The 19347-nt window shown below is 41.0% G+C and overlaps 1 protein-coding gene across 1 annotated transcript in view; it reads right to left on the bottom strand.

Moving 5' to 3' along the window:
- Positions 1-11494: 11494 nt before the first annotated feature.
- LOC120741161 (pleckstrin homology-like domain family B member 2) overlaps positions 11495-19347 on the bottom strand; it is a 16571-nt gene continuing 8718 nt past the window's right edge. Inside the window, exons 10-17 of the mRNA XM_040043854.1 lie at positions 18680-18823; positions 17964-18063; positions 16628-16778; positions 13832-13922; positions 13471-13617; positions 12012-12231; positions 11778-11863; positions 11495-11692 (exon numbers count right to left, since the gene is read on the bottom strand). Coding sequence (XP_039899788.1) covers positions 11552-11692; positions 11778-11863; positions 12012-12231; positions 13471-13617; positions 13832-13922; positions 16628-16778; positions 17964-18063; positions 18680-18823 — 1080 coding nt within the window. The 3' untranslated portion in view covers positions 11495-11551. The remainder of the gene's footprint in view (positions 11693-11777; positions 11864-12011; positions 12232-13470; positions 13618-13831; positions 13923-16627; positions 16779-17963; positions 18064-18679; positions 18824-19347) is intronic.

Here is a 19347-nt window from a genome sequence, read left to right as displayed (position 1 = left end):
GCCTGTCACCAGTAAAAGGCTGATCAATACTGACAGTGGCGAGACAAACAGGGAGCACAGCCATCAGTCGCTGTAGGGCACTGTCTACAGCTACTGCTAGTTAAAAATATTTTAAGATTTTAGTGCAGGACTCAAAGAAGTGTGAGACAGACTGACACATTTTTACCATCTACAAAGTGACTCCTTTCACAGCCGCAATGGCTCACGGGTAGGCTGTGCAGTACACCTTAACCCCTAACCCTTTATTGACCGGCCCTTCAAATTTACCTGTAAAATGGGCCCATGGTCAATAAATAGATAAAAGTACACACTGCATCCAGATTTCATGGGCTGCCTGATCTGAAATCACAAAGATATGATGATAGTCTATATGTGTAACAGTTTTGCGATCAATAGATATTACAGGTTGTTGTTGCAATGAATGACATTTCAATAATGCAGTCTGGTAAAGCCTCGCCTCTTCCTGCAGGTGCACAGGGAAACGTTGTAGTTACGATTAGTTAAGGCAGGGGTCGGCAACCCTAGGCACATGTGCCACATTTGGCACACGAAGGGTTAACTGATGGCACGACCATAGCTGGACTGGCCATCGGGCATTTGACTTTTTTTTTTGTAACGGTACAAACAATGGAAGGTGGTGGATTGGCCAGATGCTGGTCGGTGTGTAAAAATAACTCAGTTGTTTGGTGATGGCTGTGGTGATGCTTCCTCAGATTCAGTAACATTAGCAAGTGGTGGAGGCCAGCAGGTGGATGAGAGAAAGGGGAGGCAGGAGGAGAGCCCCGAGGCAGTCTGAGTGTCAGGTGAACTGAACTTCAGGTAAGAAGTTATGACCTGCAGTCCATCTGGGTCAGATATAAACCAAGTTTAGGTGGAGTTTATTTTCATTGTGCTGACTTTTTACAGTCAGTTACAATAACTCGTACTGCGTACTAGCTAGCATGATGGAGTTTCTATACAGCTGGGTGAGTGCTATGATGTTACTGATAGTGAACTTTATTTAATTCATAAGGTTAGTTAGTAGAGTTGCCAACCGTCCCGTAAAAAGACTGAATCGTCCAGCATTCAGAGAAATTATTATGCGTTTCGTGTTGAAGTGAAAAGGAACAGTTTGTCCCGGAGGTCAGCTAGGATGGAAAAAGACACAAAGGTGGATTTATTCTGTGATTACGCTGCACAGCTGCCTCTTCTTCTCTCATTCTCTCCCCCTCCCTCTCCTGTTTCTACTTCAATCATGAAACTGATCAATGATCAGCTGATCGGCTTTTCTTTCTTGTTTGTTTATCGCCCACTTTGCGCCAGAAAGAGGAAACCAGCGGATGTCGCGCTAAACAACAGCAGCACGTTTAAGCTTGATCAGCTGTTGTTAGAATTTATTTAATATTACTTTCTAGTAGTTGATGTTTGCTGGAGCTACAGCTGTAAAAGCTGCTGGTCATGATGTTGGTTTGTATATCTGGTGAGAGGGAAACATGAAGATGAAACCAGGAGATGTCCTTATTGAATCATCAGAGCTGAACAGGTGATGGAGAAACAGGTTTACCTTTTAGGTGACATGAATGAGTTGAAGGGAAGTTATGAACTGTTTCTGAGAGACAAATAACACCAGGATCCGTTTTTAATGTAACTGACTGCTGATAACTGTGCAGGGGCGTAGCAAAGTTTTGCCAGGGGGCCAGGTAGGGCATTAACAGGGGAGAGGGGGGCACAAAGAAATACTTTCTTATTCTCATTTAAAATGTCTGGCTGTTATTAAATAATTATCTGAAGCTTACAACCAAAGTTTTTATCTGACATAAAATGTATAGAAATCATACATATAACATCGAAGCAGCTGGAATCCACAGCTGTGCGTGTTCATGGAGCTGCATTTTACCTGCTGGACATCACTACCTGACAAGTTTGACTGTCTTCAGAACATTGCAGAGGTCTTATTGACAGTATTTGGCTCTACATATCTGTGTGAGCAGATTTTTTCTCTCACATGAGTGTCCTCAGGTAGCTGTCTGAATGCTGGACACTCAGAGACCTGTGTCTCTGAGTGGGAGACCACAGATCACATTAACATGTGTATCCCTGTATTAACAAACATGCCATATTGGCCCAGTTTATTTTTCTTATCATTGTTGTGAGGAGACCATAAATAGCATTTGTATTTTCTGCTGTACAGTTCATTTGCTGTTATGTGTGTGTGTGTGTGTGTGTGTGTGTGTGTGTGTGTGTGTGTGTGTGTGTGTGTGTGTGTGTACATATTTTACAAATTAAATAGAGTAAACAATGAAATAAAATATATAAAATATACAGAGGTTGGTAGCTGGATATTGTGAAAAACAAGTGGCATTAATGTACAGTATGGAGTGCATAATGGTGAATGATGTGGACCCTAAGGAACTTAAACCTTTCTATCCTTTCTATTTCCTCTCCATCAATGTAGCGGGTGGAGTGCTCCGGTTGCTTTGTTCTCCTGAAGTCGATTACCATCTCCTTGGTCTTGGCTGTGTTCAGGTGCAGGTTGTTGTTGTCGTCACACCATTGCTTCATATGCTGAACCTCCTTTCTGTAGGCTGAATATTGTTGTTGTTAATCAGTCCTATGATGGTGGTGTCATCACCAAATTTTATAACAGTGTTACTGGTGTTACTGGTGTCAATGCTGTTTTTGGCTGTTAATGCTAGACTGAAACACTTCTCATATACTAACATGGAAAATAATAATGTATGAAACAAAGTTTACAGTTTACTTGTGGTAATTTTACACTCGCAATGACTCATGGGAAACTGGACTGTGCACTGTCCTGTCTGTGACACGGAAATAAACCTCATTACTAAATAAAACTGTGAGGAAAGAATTGTGAACTGATTTTTTGTTTTTTATCTTTATAGCAACATTTGTTTGACAAAACACTGGTGAAGTTATTACACTCTTTGTCTGACCATCTGGGTTCACACATTATATCGTTAGAAACGCGGTATAAAACGTTCAATGCACCAAATTGTTAATCGTGTGACCTGAGAAAAAAAAGCTGGTCAATATCTGGCGGTATTAACTGAACTGAAGAGCTTTGTGTGAAAGGATTTGTTTGTTAGATTGTACCACCTTCGGACCAGCCATGCAAGCACCGGCTGTAAACAGTATAAATAGCTCACGTTGCACAAACCTGGTTACATGATGGTTTTTAAACGTAATTCTTCTTTGACTTTTAAACCTATCGTTAAGTGATTTGCGTAGCGTGATATCGATGAGACCATTGGGTCAAACAGTTACACAAACTTTAGAGTTTCCGAGAGCCATTTTCCCACTCGCAATGAACCACGGGTAATCTATGCAGAATAGACGCTCTTGATAGGCTGTGACGATCACAGGCGTAACTTACACCGGCAGGTCAGAGCCAGTGTAAACTGTCCACCAAATATGTGTCGTCTCGGTTTTCTATAAGTTATATCCGCCCATGTTTAAAATTTGGATCCCGTGGACTATATAACTCACGGGTTTTTTTCATTTGATTTTACTAAGATAGAAAAGCAATCTTGATGAGTATATCGAGATTCAAGAGATTCAAGATCCTTTATTTGTCATATGCATAGTTATACGAGTACAACACGCAATGAAATCAAACGCTCTTTGACTCTGCAAAAAGAGAGGACACTACATTAAGTGAATTATACAAAAGACCACATTATATGGAGTAATATGCAGTAAGTAGCATTATATGCAGAAAGTAAGTGAATTGTGTACATTAAGTGAATGTTAAATTTAAAATAAAAATCTGGAAAGTTTTAACTTGAAAATCTAAAAATGTACAATGTGCGAGTGGGTGTTAAAGTGTCCAGTGCTGTAGTGAAGCCGAGAAGAATCAGGCTGGATGTGTTAAGAATAAATCCTGTCTCAGCCATTTATGGATGCGGGAGGTGGCGGGGCATGATCTGGTTTTGGACCAGGGTGGCCTGTGATAGAAGCTCCTCTTGAGTCTGTCTGTTCTTGCCCGAATGATGCGGAACCTTCTGCCTGATTGTAGAAGTTGGACAGTTTGTTGCCGGACAACACCGGGAAGGGAGGGGTCCTTCAGTATCTGAGCTGCTCTAGACCAACATCTCCTGGTGTAGATGTCCTGTAGGGAGGGGAGAGCAGTCCTGCAGCAGCGTTCTGCCGTACGGATCAGTCTCTGAAGAGCTTTTTGATCCTCAACACAGCTGTTCCCATACCAGGATGCTTTCCACAGCGCCTGCATAGAAAGTCCTGAGGATCGCTTCCTCAGTTGTCGGGGGTGGTACAGGCAACTCAAACTGCAGATACACGGACAGTTTAATAAATAATCAACCTAGATTAGCCGCCGTGTTTTAGATTTGACCATGCCAGTACTGCATCTCAGCAGACTCTGTGACAGTACCGATGGCTGCCACATGGCGGCACTCAAACTCCATGCCCCTAAACCTGGATCCATTTGAGAATTCAAATCAGCTTTCAGTCACATACAGTGGGTCAATGAAGATAAATAGACAGCTGACTACAATAAAACAAGACTACCAGCGTATAAAATGTTTGATTGTAGCTGTCATGTCATAAACGTAACTGTTCACTGGCCGGTATATTATCATTTTAGCCTGTCGCTAGTAAAAGGCTGATCAATACTGACAGTGGCGAGACAAACAGGGAGCACAGCCATCGGTCGCTCCGTGAAGCACAAGGTGGCCCGGATGTGAGTCGCAAACTCGTTGACGTGGTTGAGCTTCACCTTCTGAACATCATGGAAATCCACAAGGAGAACCTCAAACGCGTAAACGAGACCGCGATTCACATTTCGCGCCACAAGGTGATCCACGGAGCGAACGATAGCTGACCTCTTTGAGAGTCTTCGGGCGGAGGTGCCACGTCCCACTGTCTTCGGACCAACCACGTGCTTCGCTAGCGTCAGACTTATAAATAGGGCGCTGTTGTCACATACAGTTATATACGGGTGTGTGCAAAAAGCGAGGGCAGAGGAGTTTTAATACGGAGGTTGAATAAATCACGTATACTGTATCACAGAGAACTTTCCGCAAAGCACTCTTACAAACCTTGCTATCTGTCTGGTTCATTTCATGTCCGCATTGAATCATGGGTAACCTATCCAAATCAGCTACAGCCTTGCCTCCATTTATATTTCTGTGCCGAGACTACCTGGATGCGCTAACGTGAAAGCACAAACGTGTGAGCACAGTGTGTGTGTAATAGTTTGTAGGCAACAGATATTTTATACACGTTGGACGGTGTAGTGTAATATGGCTCAGTGAGGAGCTGAGGTGGAGCCACGCCCCCTTCAGGCAGATATGTAGGCAGGTGTATCCACGACATTTTCTTTGTTTTTAAGCAGTTTGGTTTGTTATAAATCTCAGACACGCCTTTCTGCTGCATGATACTTGACTATTTCTGTGTCATTATATCAAAATATTTATTATTAATATTGTGTCAGGTGGATTAGGGGAGTGTGCTTTACTTAGTAAGGCCTTGTATCTATGAACTGGAACAGATGTCCTGAGCTTAGTTTAAGCTGGTGGAGTAAGGTAGGTGCATCCCTGATTATGGGCTGGCTGTGTGGATTTCACCTGTCTCGTGAAGACGAGAATGTAGCTGTGTAAACTTCAAATATCTGAGCTGGTGTTGTGCCAAAAAAGTGATTTCCAATGTTTCCGTGTGCTTTTTATGTGTAATATCGTTACGTATGATACTAAATAGACTTCTGTGAACAGGTATTACAAAGGGGTTATATATAAAATTAAAAAATTACCTGTTTCTCAAGTATCTTTGTAACTGTGTTATTGTACTTACATTATAATCAATCAGCTCCCTTTTGTCCACTTAAAATATGTTTACAGAACTATTTTTGCATTTGTTGCAATTTCAGCTGTCCTCCTGGCCAGATTACTCTTAAGAGAGACATTTTTAAAGTAAACAAGATTTTTTTAAACTGCATAAATAAAGGATACATAAGAGTCACTGCCAAAAACTGATTGTGGCTTCTACCTTGTTACAGGAATGTTGTTTGTTGCTCAAGATGACTTGATATCATTCGACTACCTTACTAACAGACCACAGTATGTGAGGCTCCATGACTGTGTGTCCGAGGTGGTAATCTGCAGCGCAGCACGGGGGCACCACAGGGCACGGTTCTCTCACCCTTCCTGTTCAGCCTTTACACTTCAGACTTCTGTTATAATTCGGACGATTGCCATCTACAGAAGTTCTCAGATGATACAGCCATCATTGGATGCGTATAAGATGGGAATGATCAGGAATACAGGGGGGTCATCAGTGACTTTGTTGGCTGGTGTGAGACCAACTTACTCCAAATCAACGCCGGCAAGACAAAGGAGATGATCATAGACTTCAGGAGGAAGTCACCCCCTACAACACCGGTGAACATCCAAGGGAAAGACATTGAGATAGTGGACTCTTATAAGTACCTGGGTGTTCACCTCAACAATAAACTGGACTGGACTACAAATACAGACATCCTGTATAAGAAGGGCCAGAGTCGACTCCACTTGCTGAGGAGACTGAGGTCCTTCGGAGTCTGCAGGACTCTGTTAAGGACATTCTATGACACTGTGGTAGCATCTGCCCTTTTCTATGCAGTGGCCTGCTGGGGGAGTGGATGCACGGACAGGGACAGGAGCAGGATTGACAAACTGGTGCGGAGGTCTAGCTCCGTGCTGGGATGTCCCCTGGAGTCTGTGGAGGTGGTTGGCGAGAGGAGGATGTTAGTAAAGCTGACATCCATCATGAACAATCCACATCACCCACTGCATGAGTATGTGAGTGGGCTGAGCAGCTCCTTTAGTCAGAGACTGAAACACCCTCGCTGCAGGAAGGAGCGCTTTCGCAGATCATTCATCCCAACAGCAGTTAGACTCTATAACTCCTCAATCACGATGTCATAACTCACTGGACGCTGTGAACATCCACGGTCACCACTTCATGCATAATGGACCTTCCATGTGTATGGACATGTGCAGGTATATATGTATGTATATGTATACATATGTGTATTTAGTGTGTACATGTGTGTGTGTACATGTCTATAAATAGGAATAGTAGTGGTACAATAGTTATGTCAAGCTATATAGTTTATGTCTTCCATATTTTCAACCATATCCATAATCACATACTGTGTATGCTACCATTGTATATAGTGTATTATCTTACTTTTTTTCCACTGATTGTACTTATTTGTATTTTTGTATTTCCTTCTGATATCTGTACCTGAGCTGAGGTGACGCAAAAATTTCCCCGTTGTGGGATCAATAAAGTCTTATCTTATCTCTTATCTCATCTTATGAGGGATATATTTGACACATGTTTCACATATTATAGACCAACAAGTTATTTATAGAAGTTTAAATACAAGCAATCAGTTTTTGGCAGACAATCACTTTTTGTCACAACACCTGGTCCTCAGGTCGACACAGCCTCTGAATTTGGACACCCCCGGCCTGTTTCTGTTTCTAATAACGGTGACATTTAACTTATTTTATCCGATAAATAAACATTGTAAAATTCAAGTTTTTTGTATATATCCCCCCAAACAGCCCTTTTGAATGTCTCCCTAAATCTGAGGTCTCAAGTATGGCAAGTATGTGCTAGGCTTTGGCCCACATCTGTCTAAAATTGTATGTAACCATGAATAACGTTTTGCCATATCCACCAGGAGAGACTGGACAGTATAGATGTAAAACAAATATGCCAGCAGTTCATCTCAGTTAATGACAGGAGAAAACATGTGTTTGGCTCCTTCACATAGTGGACATTGAGTTGTTGTGTGGAACACCAGTAGTTCATGTCTGTTGCTGTAACAGTAGTTCATGTTTAGAATAAAAAATCCCAGCTCACTGATTTGATCGGGGCAATATTGTGCCTAAAATGTTGCAGAATTTTGCTGAGAGATCTTTTACTTTGTGGTAATCTTAGACGAGTAGTTTTATGGACAAAAACCACCAGGTCATTCAGTGTTCCCTTAGTGCTAATGTGTAAGAGATGTTGGTGCACTATAACTGAAGTAATGTTGTTAAGTACTTAAAGTCATATTCTTTTATTGTCATGACTGTATTTGAAGCTATTTTTATTTTTGTATGTTACCTGATTTATATGGAATATGGCTGAAGCTCCTCTTGAGTCTGTCTGTTCTTGCCCGAATGATGCGGAACCTTCTGCCTGATTGTAGAAGTTGGACAGTTTGTTGCCTGTACCACCCCCGACAACTGAGGGGTCCTTCAGTATCTGAGCTGCTCTAGACCAACATCTCCTGGTGTAGATGTCCTGTAGGGAGGGGAGAGCAGTCCTGCAGCAGCGTTCTGCCGTACGGATCAGTCTCTGAAGAGCTTTTTGATCCTCAACACAGCTGTTCCCATACCAGGATGCTTTCCACAGCGCCTGCATAGAAAGTCCTGAGGATCACTTCCTCAGTTGTCGGGGGTGGTACAGGCAACTCAAACTGCAGATACACGGACAGTTTAATAAATAATCAACCTAGATTAGCCGCCGTGTTTTAGATTTGACCATGCCAGTACTGCATCTCAGCAGACTCTGTGACAGTACCGATGGCTGCCACATGGCGGCACTCAAACTCCATGCCACTAAACCTGGATCCATTTGGGAATTCAAATCAGCTTTCAGTCACATACAGTGGGTCAATGAAGATAAATAGACAGCTGACTACAATAAAATAAAGTTACCTTAGTAGAAAATATTGTTACATTTGTGAGACAATTTTTTTTTCATTGTAGCTGTCATGTAATAAACGTAACTGTTCACTGTCCGGTAATATTATCATTTTAGCATAGACTAAAAGGCTGATCAATACTGACAGTGGAGAGGACCTACAAGGAGCACAGGCATCAGCCGCTCCGTGAAGCACAAGATGACCCAGATGTGAGTCGCAAACACGTTGACGTGGTTGAGCTTCACCTTCTGAACATCATAGAAATCCACAAGGAGAACCTCAAACGCGTAAACAAGATCGCGATTCACATTTGGCGTCACATGGTGACCAACGGAACGAATGATGACTGTGCTCTTTGTGGGTCCCACTGTCTTCGGACCAACCACGTTCGTTATGAGAGTCAGACTTATAAATAGGGCGCTGTTGTCACATACAGTTACATACGGGTGTGTGAAAAAAAAGTGAGGGCAGAGGAGTTTCATTTTAATACGGAAGTTGAATAAATCACGGATACTAAAATCACAGAGAACTTTCCGCCAAGCACTTATACAAACCTTGCTATCTGTCTGACTTATTTAATTTCCGCATTGAATCATGGGTAACCGATCCAAATCGACTACACCCTTTCCTCCACTTATATTTCTGTGCCGAGAGTACCTGGACGAGCTAATGTGAAAGCAAAAACATGTGAGCACAGTGTGTGTGTGTAATAGTTTGTAGGCCACAAATATTTTATACACATTGTAATATGGCTCAGTGAGGAGCTGAGGTGGAGCCACGCCCCCTTCAGCCAGGTATGTAGGCAGGTGTATCCACACAAAAAAAATCCATTTTTAAGTAGTTTCTTACAAATCTCAGACACGTCTTTCTGCTGCATGATACTTGACTATTTTCTTTTGTGTCATTACCAGTATATCAAAATATTTATTATTAATATTGTGTCAGGCGGATTAGGGGAGTGTGCTTTACTTAGTAAGGCCTTGTATCTATGAACTGGAACAGATGTCCTGAGCTTAGTTTAGGCTGGTGGAGTAAGGTAGGTGCATCCCTGATTATGGGCTGGCTGTGTGGATTTCACCTGTCTGTACTGTAACTGTAACATAGGACAAATGAGAGTGCAGACACATATGATGTTTATTCCAGGAGTTTCACACAGGTAATAATACATTTTAGCTGAACTTAAATAAAGACTTATTGTCTTTACTGTCTGTGATTTTTTATCCCAGTGATCTGTGGCAGGTTGCACTACAGCACAGTTGGAAATACTGCTGGTGGAAACCTGTAAAATGCTCCAGCTCCACTGTTCTCATAGAAAGGTATTCCTCAAGACAAAAACAACACAAACGATTATATTTATTATATATTCTTTTTTATTATTCATATGAAAATACAAAATTAAGATACATGCAATGGTACTGGCATAAATACAGTAAAATCAACATAAAAATTAATTATATAAAAATACTGGATTAAAACACATGAAAGCTTCCTCTGTGACAACTCCATTAGTTTGGTAAAAATATGCTCGGCACGTCATGTCGAAACAGATAATATTCCACTTTAAAGATATTTCAAAGCAAATATACATTGTATCACATATGTATAAAGCTTGGTCAGCACGCAAAAACACAGGAGGCAAGATTATAAATGCAGTTATCAGCGGACAGAAATATGCCAATGCAGTATGGAGTATAATGCATAAAGCAGCATTAGTGATCATAGTGGAATAGTCATTAAAAAAATAAAACACATTAAATTAGTGGTAATAAATGCAATGTAATGAAATGTAGTGGACTAAAGCAGCAGCACAGTAATCAGTCACTTTAGGACAAATAAATGTATGTACCATAGATTTCGTCTGCTTGACTTCTAACAATAAAACTTCATCCTGCTGAAGTTCTTCCTTAAAAAAGCATCCAGGACCGCAATTCCACACTAGCGTACTTTCTCACCACTTTGGCGTTTTGTATGTACTGTAGATGTATGTAGTGCTAAAAAAAAAATTAAAATGTGATTAAAAGGCACAAACAAACATCTTTAGTTGATAATGGACCATACATGTCATAACATTTAAGAAATTAGCAGGCAAAATGTACAAATACGTTGGCGTTTTATTAACACGTTACCTATGCTGACACTGTTGTAAACCCGGCATCTGCATCCATTCAGAGAAGGGCTGATTAGTTTGGTTTGTGCGAGTGTGGTTTGGAATATTAGTGTCATTTACCGTGCAAGTACAGCACCTTGGAGCTACAGGAAAAGCCCATAGTAAATAGGCAATGTGCACAGAGTGCCTGCGCGCGCACACAGAGCAGGCAATTCATCACATGTGTATATACTCACACATGATCATATGATGCATGCATGCACATCCACGCACAGATTTAAGACCTGAGAATGCCCCATTAATCATACATGAAATGAATTCATTTAAAAAATATACCTTTACTAGATTATGAGGCATTTCATAATGTACAAATGCTTTTAAATGCCTTTTCCCCCGTTTCTTTGGAAATATTGGAAATATGTATACAGTTTGTATAAAATGTTGAACACTGTAGGGCATAATATAGAGGCCAAAGTCAGCTCTGATTTAACTAATGTTTCTAACTTACATAAAAAAATCAGAACAAAAAAACTTTATTCTTCTCTGAAGACAGTTAAACTGTTAAACTGTCCAATATCTGCCCGCAATTTCACATGAGAGCTCTGTAACACAACATGAAGTGTTATCTGTGTAACACAAATGCACACAAACTTCATCCAGGAGGAAAATAAGGAGCTGATACTTTTGTCTTCAAAACCCACAAAGGACTGCAGCATTAAAAAAAACATGAGGCCCGTACATCTGCTTCACTACACCATGAACTGAGTGTATCCCTCAGCGCCTGTGACGATCACATCCATCCAGATCCTCATGGCCTCGGGAGAGGGAGCAACCATGTAGTAGACCCTATCGTGAGTCTTCACGCTGAAGGTCAGGGAGGGGTTTGGGCTCTGAAGGAGGGAGAGAGAATGAATTGTGAATGAAGAAGAAAGAGTTATAATGCACTTTTTGTATCATTGTTGGTGAAATGCATACCTTGTGTGCATTCTTCAAGTAATCATAGTATACTACTTCAATAGCTTGGAAATAAATGTTTCCTTTCAACTTGACTTCGTGCTTGTCTGGAGAGAACATACGAGTACATTCAAACTATAAGAAATACAAAACTTTAACACATATGTGTCTGTGATTCTATCTACACAGAGAGTTTTTTAAATTGTTTTTAATCAGACTTTGCTGTGTGTGGTTGCAAGTGTGCGCTGTCCCTACCTGCGTAGTAGGATAGTGTGCGTCTGTTGCGATCAAAGACGAACCAGCGTTTCTTCCACGTTTTGATTTTGCCTCCCATCTTGACCAAGTAGCCTCGGCAGGTCTTTTCAGAGATGGACAGGTGGAAGCACGTGTCTAGGCTGTGGCCCGCCGACTCAATGTGAGCCCGCAAGTCAAAATCGTCTTTCCTCACAGGCAGATACCGAGTAAGAGGCCGGGACTTGAGGGAGAGGAATCATTTGAGAATGTAATGACAAAGATGTATTTATAATTTCTTATGAATTCTTTTGTTTTTACCAAATTCCTATAAAACACAAAGATTTACAGAAAGTCATACATTAGGAAACATCAGAGTATTTCTCTCTCTTTGTTCTGCTGCCAACATTTGATGGTCCGGGAAAAAGAACTAAAGATGATAAATGAAGCTTACTATGAGAACTGTCAACACAGACATGATTAAAACCATGCAGAAGGAGGTGCTGTAAGTATGTCTGAAATAGGGCTGGGCGATATATCGAGTTTTTTAAAAATATCAATATATCTTCATACGAGATGTAAGATGTGACAATATCGTTTATATCGATATGTTACGTTATAATTATACTTGTGGAGCCGCAAGTTTGCCTCTCTTTCGTCCACTTTTGTCTCTACGCAAACTCACTCGGCCTCGCCTCTCCTTCACTGAACACAACTCCCCCTCCCCCATAGCTTCACCTGCAGGCAACGACAAGGTGAACACGGCAAATCTCCGTTAACGAGTTACCGCAGATCGCCCCGTGCGTGGGGCTGGACGGCGCCAACGTGTTAGCGAGCTAACCGCGCTAACGACATGCAGCCCACAGGAGCTGCATGGCCTAAAAGCTGACCGCGAACCGATTTTAGGTGGTACATGGCGCTCAGCAATCTGTCAAAAAATGTTTTAGTACGACTTTGGTAAGCTACGGAGCCGCACCGCTTGATGGATTGTCGGAGCATTACGGCTACCGTAGTCTGGAGCCTCGCGGAGTAATACGTACTGTGCTTCAACGTAATATTACCGTATTGTGTGTGTATAAGGACCATAAATGGTACCTGTTAAGAGACATGGTTACAAAGAGGATTTCAAACTCCAGGCTGTCAGTCACGCAGTAGAACTGCGTGACTGACAGGCACTTAATAAAAGTGCCTGTGTGACATCTGGGACACAGTGTGACTAAGAACTCTTTTTGTTCTTACCTTATGGCTTTAAAAAAAATAAATATCGAGATATATATCGTATATCACCATCCAGCTAAAAAATATCGAGATATGAATTTTGGGTCATATCGCCCAGCTCTAGTCTGAAATGTATAAAAGTAAGCTACAGAAACAAGACAGAGTGCACTGTCAAAAGAAGGTAAAAGGTTAGTTCCCTTGAAGTTCATAAGTATGTTTTGGATAAAGAACCTCTATTATCCACAGCTCTTCCCAGAGCTCGTACCTGCACCCTCTGCTTTTCTCGAAGCTTCACCTCGCGGTCGATCAGTTTCTGGCGTCTGTTGGTCTCCTCTTGTAACCTTTTCTCCAGATCCTCCCGTCTCCTCCTCTCCTCTTCCAAGGCCTGCTTTCGAATTTCCATTTCCCGCTCCTTAAGAACGATTCAGATGCAGTCACAGGTTATTTAATGACACACACATAAAAAACACAACAATTTTGCAGTTTGGGCAAATGAAGTAGCACCTCTATCTTTAAGGTTTGGAATTATTGCAAAGATACTCGACTGATCTGCATGTTGGCTTTAACGCTACATATCTCTCTAACATTAAATAAAATGTGAAAATATGAATAAATCAAATAGTGACCTTGTGTTCGAGGAGGCGGTTCTTCTCGGCCTGCGCCTCTCTCAGCAGGCGCTCCATCTCCTCCAGCTTGGCTACATTTGACGTACTGGCACTACAGCGCAAAAAGCACATACAGCAACCATTAAAGGAAATAATGTATCCTTTGCTTTACATCAAACACACTCATAGAAAAACAAACAAAAAACCCACTTTGGGATTTTCCAAAAATGCAAGGGAGCAGTTCGCGAGTTAATAAAAAAAAAAAAACCAGTGGGTACACCAACACGCGACATGAGAAAATCAATGAACTTGGACTTTTCTTTGAAATTGTTTGATGAATGTCGGCATTACTATAATCCAATATAGGGCTCCAGCTATCGATATTGTTTTAGTACTCGAGTTAATCAAGTAATCGGATTAGAAATACTTATGTCTTATCACTGAGCAATAGTAAATATTCAGTCAGTGAAGAGAAGCTAGCATGTCAGCATAAAAGTGACATTCTTATTGGTATAACTGTTAATAATTAATAATAACAATTAATGCTAGTAATGATTCAGTGTGCAACTTAGCAGTTTTATTTTTTATATTTTTAAATATTATATACAATACCATTTAATAAATAAAACACTTTAATTAATATAAATCTGCAAAATCATTCAAATAAATATGGCCTAGAACACCCCATGCCCCCCTTTAGACTCACCCCTGCAGTTAACATTGTGATAAAAAGTGGGACGGCTTTAGTAAGCTGCCTAATTTAAACAGTTCATCTACATCTTCTATTGCAGCTGTATTTGTAGTCTCTAGTGTGGGTGAAACGCTCACATAGTCATGGTGACAACTGAGCCCTAAAGAGTTGCGGATTAAAAAAAAGATCAAAGTGAAAAACTTGCATCGAGGATTTTTTCATAATGGAGTTTTTCGAGTTGGTCGATGAATGGCTGCAGTGTGTGTACATACATGCATACAACACATGTAGATCTACAGCCAAAAAGAAGAACTCTGTTTAACATTCCAAAGTAAACGCTAAACTGTCCTGAGAATACTGATTATTCACTGCTTGTGTGTGTGTGTGTGTGTGTGTGTGTGTGCGTGCGCGCTAAATCAAAGAGGAAATCCATTAAGAAAAGAGGCCGCGTTGCCAAGGCAAACCATCTATATTATCTCTTTAGGTCTTTGAGGCCTTGTCTGATTTAGGGTCTCCCAAACTGCATATGGTCTACACATGACACTCACTCCTGACATCACAGCGAAAGGATCTATGTATGTATTTCTCTGTCACGTCAAGCAGTAATTCTTTTTCTCACACTAATTTTCTTGCCAAGTCTATTTACTCTCACAAATGCACTTCTGGTACCACCGCCGTGCTGACTTACATTCATTTTATGAAACCTTACCCAAGCCCTGAACATAACCTGCTTTACCCTAACCTTAAACCAAGTCTGAGCACTACATTTTAAATATTTCTGTTATTGGAATTTGCCTTTTTATACTCAGGGGAAGGCCAATTCCCAAAATATGACCGTGTAACCAGATTTAAGCAACATAAGCAATGTACACACACACACACACACACACACACAGCTTCTTATCTGGATCCAGGAGGAAATGAATACCCGGTGTTGATGTCACAACAGTGCTAAGAAGAATGGTGCACATCAGACTGAACTATAAACAAATCAGGAAGCGAGACAGGGTGGAGAAATGTGGAGCAGCCCGAGTGCAGAGAGGACAAAAAAGGAACGGGAGGGAGGGCATGAAAAAAAACTAACAAAAAAACTAGAACATTTGCAAAAGGGAAAAAAACCTCTTTTTTTCCCCACTCTGCTATTTTTTCATTGTCTTCTTCATCAGTTTCCAGATGCTTTTTCTCAACAAAACACCAGCAAAGAATCCAAAAACAGTAACAAGTCGAATCATTTTGAAAGAAATTAGAGCACTTGTTACTATTAAATGAAAAAGTACTTAATTATGAATGAATATCAACATATCACCAAAGTCAAATATGAATTAAACAGTACCACCGATGGCATTTTTCTTACCTCAATCGACGAGAGGTAACTGCACTCATTGTCAATACACACCCGTGCAGTTCCAAATGTATTTATTCGAGTTCTGGACTACTTGGGAAAAAAATTGTTCTAACACTTCTATCTCCCGAAACAGGACTCATCACTGCAAATTAACAAAAAAAACTCCAGCTCTGTCATAAAACTGATCCACATTCCCCAACGTGACTTCCAGTGCAATATAACCTCATGCAGCCTAATCTGAGCCAAAGCACACTGAGAATAAAAACGCGCAAAACAGAGATGTAACTCTGCAAATGGTTTCAAATCTGCTGGAACGAGACCATACCATTCAGAGAAACAAGAGGAGGGGAGACAAAAGATGTAAAAAGGATTGAGGGAAAGCAGGCACACATGGTTTTACTCCAGTCGGGGGGCTGAACCCCTAAATGGACCTCCACACTCATGCTGGTTTGCTCAGTTAATCTGAACCTGAGGGGCCTGACTGGAAAGGCACCCGCGCACACACCCCTTTATGTTTTCTGTCTTCCGTAAGCTGATCCCTACAACTCTAATCAACAGAGTCCTCCCCCCTTAACTCATGCTACACGCTCAGTTCTACACATCCTATTCTCCAAGGAGGGAACATGAAAGGCAGGAAACTCTTTTTTTATTTAATTTTTTGCTAGCAAGCCCTCCCCACTTCATCCAACTTTCTGTCCCATTTCAACTTATTCTAAAGACGTCTTTAACAGTTATTTTCATCAGCGCATACACACTGCTGACAGGCCTTTGTGTCACCTACCTGGAGATGTTGTCAGGTGAGCAAGCAGAGATGCTGGTTTCAATAGAGTCACTACTATCCACACTCATTGTGTCAAAGGCCTGGTTTTCACGGTACCCAAAGGCATCGAGGTAGACGTTGGTCTGAGAAGCAGCTCGGGAGCTCGGCTGACCTGGATACACACAAACGCAATGAAGACGAAAAAGGATGAATTCTCCAGTAGCAACCAAGGTTACTTACTCCTCCTGCCCACGCATCAACCCAAGTCTTCTACCTGTCGGTGTAACTTCTTCTGGGACAGACTGCCCAGACGGGTTCAAATTTTGATTACAATGCCCTGCCACCGTTACACTGTGTACTCACACGTCCCGGGAAAAAATATATCCAGGCCTTAATGCTACGATTAGGTGAAACTGCGGCCTAACAGTAAGACACTCAAGCACACAAAATAAATGGAAAATAAAGAGGAAAAAATATTTTCTGTAAAACAAGCACAGAAACAGGTTTTGAGATTTAAAAATGAATAAAAACAGCAGCCTGAAACTGTCCAAAGACTTCTGGAAAGACAAAAAGATATTCTCAAGAAGCTGACGGATGAATGATGACAGATCTACAGTGCGGACACTTTAAAGAGAGACTAACTAAACCTCCTGGTACAGGAAGAAACACACACACAAAAACTGATACCATCAGCTCTGTTTACTAGACCCACCCATCAGATGAGCCAGATCAGGGGACTAAAGGGGCCAAGGCATCAGATACACGTGCCAGTTCCCAGAAAACAACAACAGTACTCTTATAACATGAGACACACAGTACTTCAAAATGATCCCCCAAAATGCTGATTTGTTGTCTGAAGGGCAATGAAAAATTTATTTTATGAAAGACTAAACTACTTATTATTATGTCTAAGTAGGTGCAAATCTAAATTTAATTTATAATAGCGATGCCTATGCAAAAGGTTGCTATGGAGAGGAGGCATGGTGTCCTTCAGGTGGCATCCTGTATCTTTCTGGGCCAAACAGCAAACATCCACACAGACTGCAAACGCTTTACACTCTTGTGTGTCATATTTTCTTAACAGTGAAGACGTTACAACAACTCGTGTAAATCCCCACGAAGTGATGGAACGCTCACATTCCTCCACTGACAGATAAGCAAATGTGGAATTTATCAAAACACAATGAGGTGCACACCCACAAACAAAGCCTCTTGCTGGGATATTGTCTCCATATAAGGTGCATTTTCAAATCCCAGCTCAGCGATGAGTGTGGTTTTGTGTGTTTGTGCGATACACGAGAGAAAAAAAAGAGAGTAAGATCAAGTGAAGTTAAGTGTATTTGTGTGTGTGTTTTACCTTTATGCAGACGTCGAGATTCACTTTCCTTATTGGATAAACTGAGGATTCTTGGAAGAATACTGCCACAACTTGTAGTCTGTACCAGAGGCTGATGGGACTATAAAGAATCAAGAAGACGGAGAAGAAATGGGTGCTTCATATTCTATTTATAATAAACACTATAACTCAAAGACCAAGTGGTGAAGCCGAAAAGTGATACACAGACCAAGTCTGACATTTAGTGGTAAATTTGTAAACCAATCATTTCCACCATAGTTTTCGTAAAAAACCTGTTTTCTGATGAGATCGAGACGATAACTAAACAAAAACTAATGCACAAGGACAAAAACTATGATGAAACATACTGTCACATTTGTCAATGAATAAAATGAGATCCAATCAGAACTAATTAAGCTGCGCAGAAAGGCGGGACGAGTTTGGAAGTGATCCAGGTTAGACATGCACATCACAAATAGCTCCCATGCTCCCTATTTCTCATGAAAACGTGACAAAATGTCAGCGCTTTGGAAGAAGAGAAGAGCAGACATATGAACACATCTCGCATTTGATGTCAAGGAAAATAAGATGCTCTGTGAACTCCCATCTGTAAAAACACCACAAACTTTCACACTAAATCAACTTTAGATTTAATCTAATATAATCTAATCATATTTAGTCGGAAGTTGCTGTCAATTTTCTTTTTTTTTTACATGCACAATCATCTCTGTTTGTACCTTTGTGGGGAAGCTGCGCCCGAGTGTTGCACACATAAACTGGGGGTTCATGGCGGTCGCGGTTTTCTTCCAGGGTAATGTATCACTTAGATGTGAGCCACTTTCTTTCTCAGACCTCTTCCTCTCCTCCAGCAGACGGAAATGCTGATGAGACACACACACACAGAACACATGAACACAATTACCAAAAATTAAAATTATTCATTTCACTTTCAGTCATATATCAATGTCCCCATACTTTAAGTGTAACGTAAAGTCTTGGTGTGCAGGATTTAAAATGTCTTACTCTGGCGCCATCTGCTGGAGGATCAATAAGTCACAGTGGCAGAAATGCATTCTCCCTTTCTTAACCCACATTCAATAATTTTACTCTTTAGACAGACGGATCTAGTTTCAATGTAATATGCTTGTGATATAAAAATAAACACACAGTTGTTTACACACCAACACACACACACAGTCGTGTTTTCATGTTTGTGGGGACATCTAATTGACATTATGTTTTCCCTTGCCGCTTCCCTAACCTTAACCATCAAAAATGAATGCCTAACCTTAACTCTTACCCTAAACTGAAACATAACCTAATTGTAACCTTGACACTAAAAACACATTTTGAGTGAGGACAGGCATTTTGTCCCTATAATGGCTGGGAGTCCCCACAAGTATAG

This window comes from Simochromis diagramma, unplaced genomic scaffold (assembly GCF_900408965.1).
Source record: "Simochromis diagramma unplaced genomic scaffold, fSimDia1.1 OVJJ01000602.1, whole genome shotgun sequence".
In the NCBI taxonomy this organism is placed as follows: Eukaryota; Metazoa; Chordata; class Actinopteri; order Cichliformes; family Cichlidae; genus Simochromis; species Simochromis diagramma.
The sequence above is the reverse complement of the archived record's forward strand: the minus strand, read 5'-3'. Positions and strand labels throughout refer to the sequence as shown.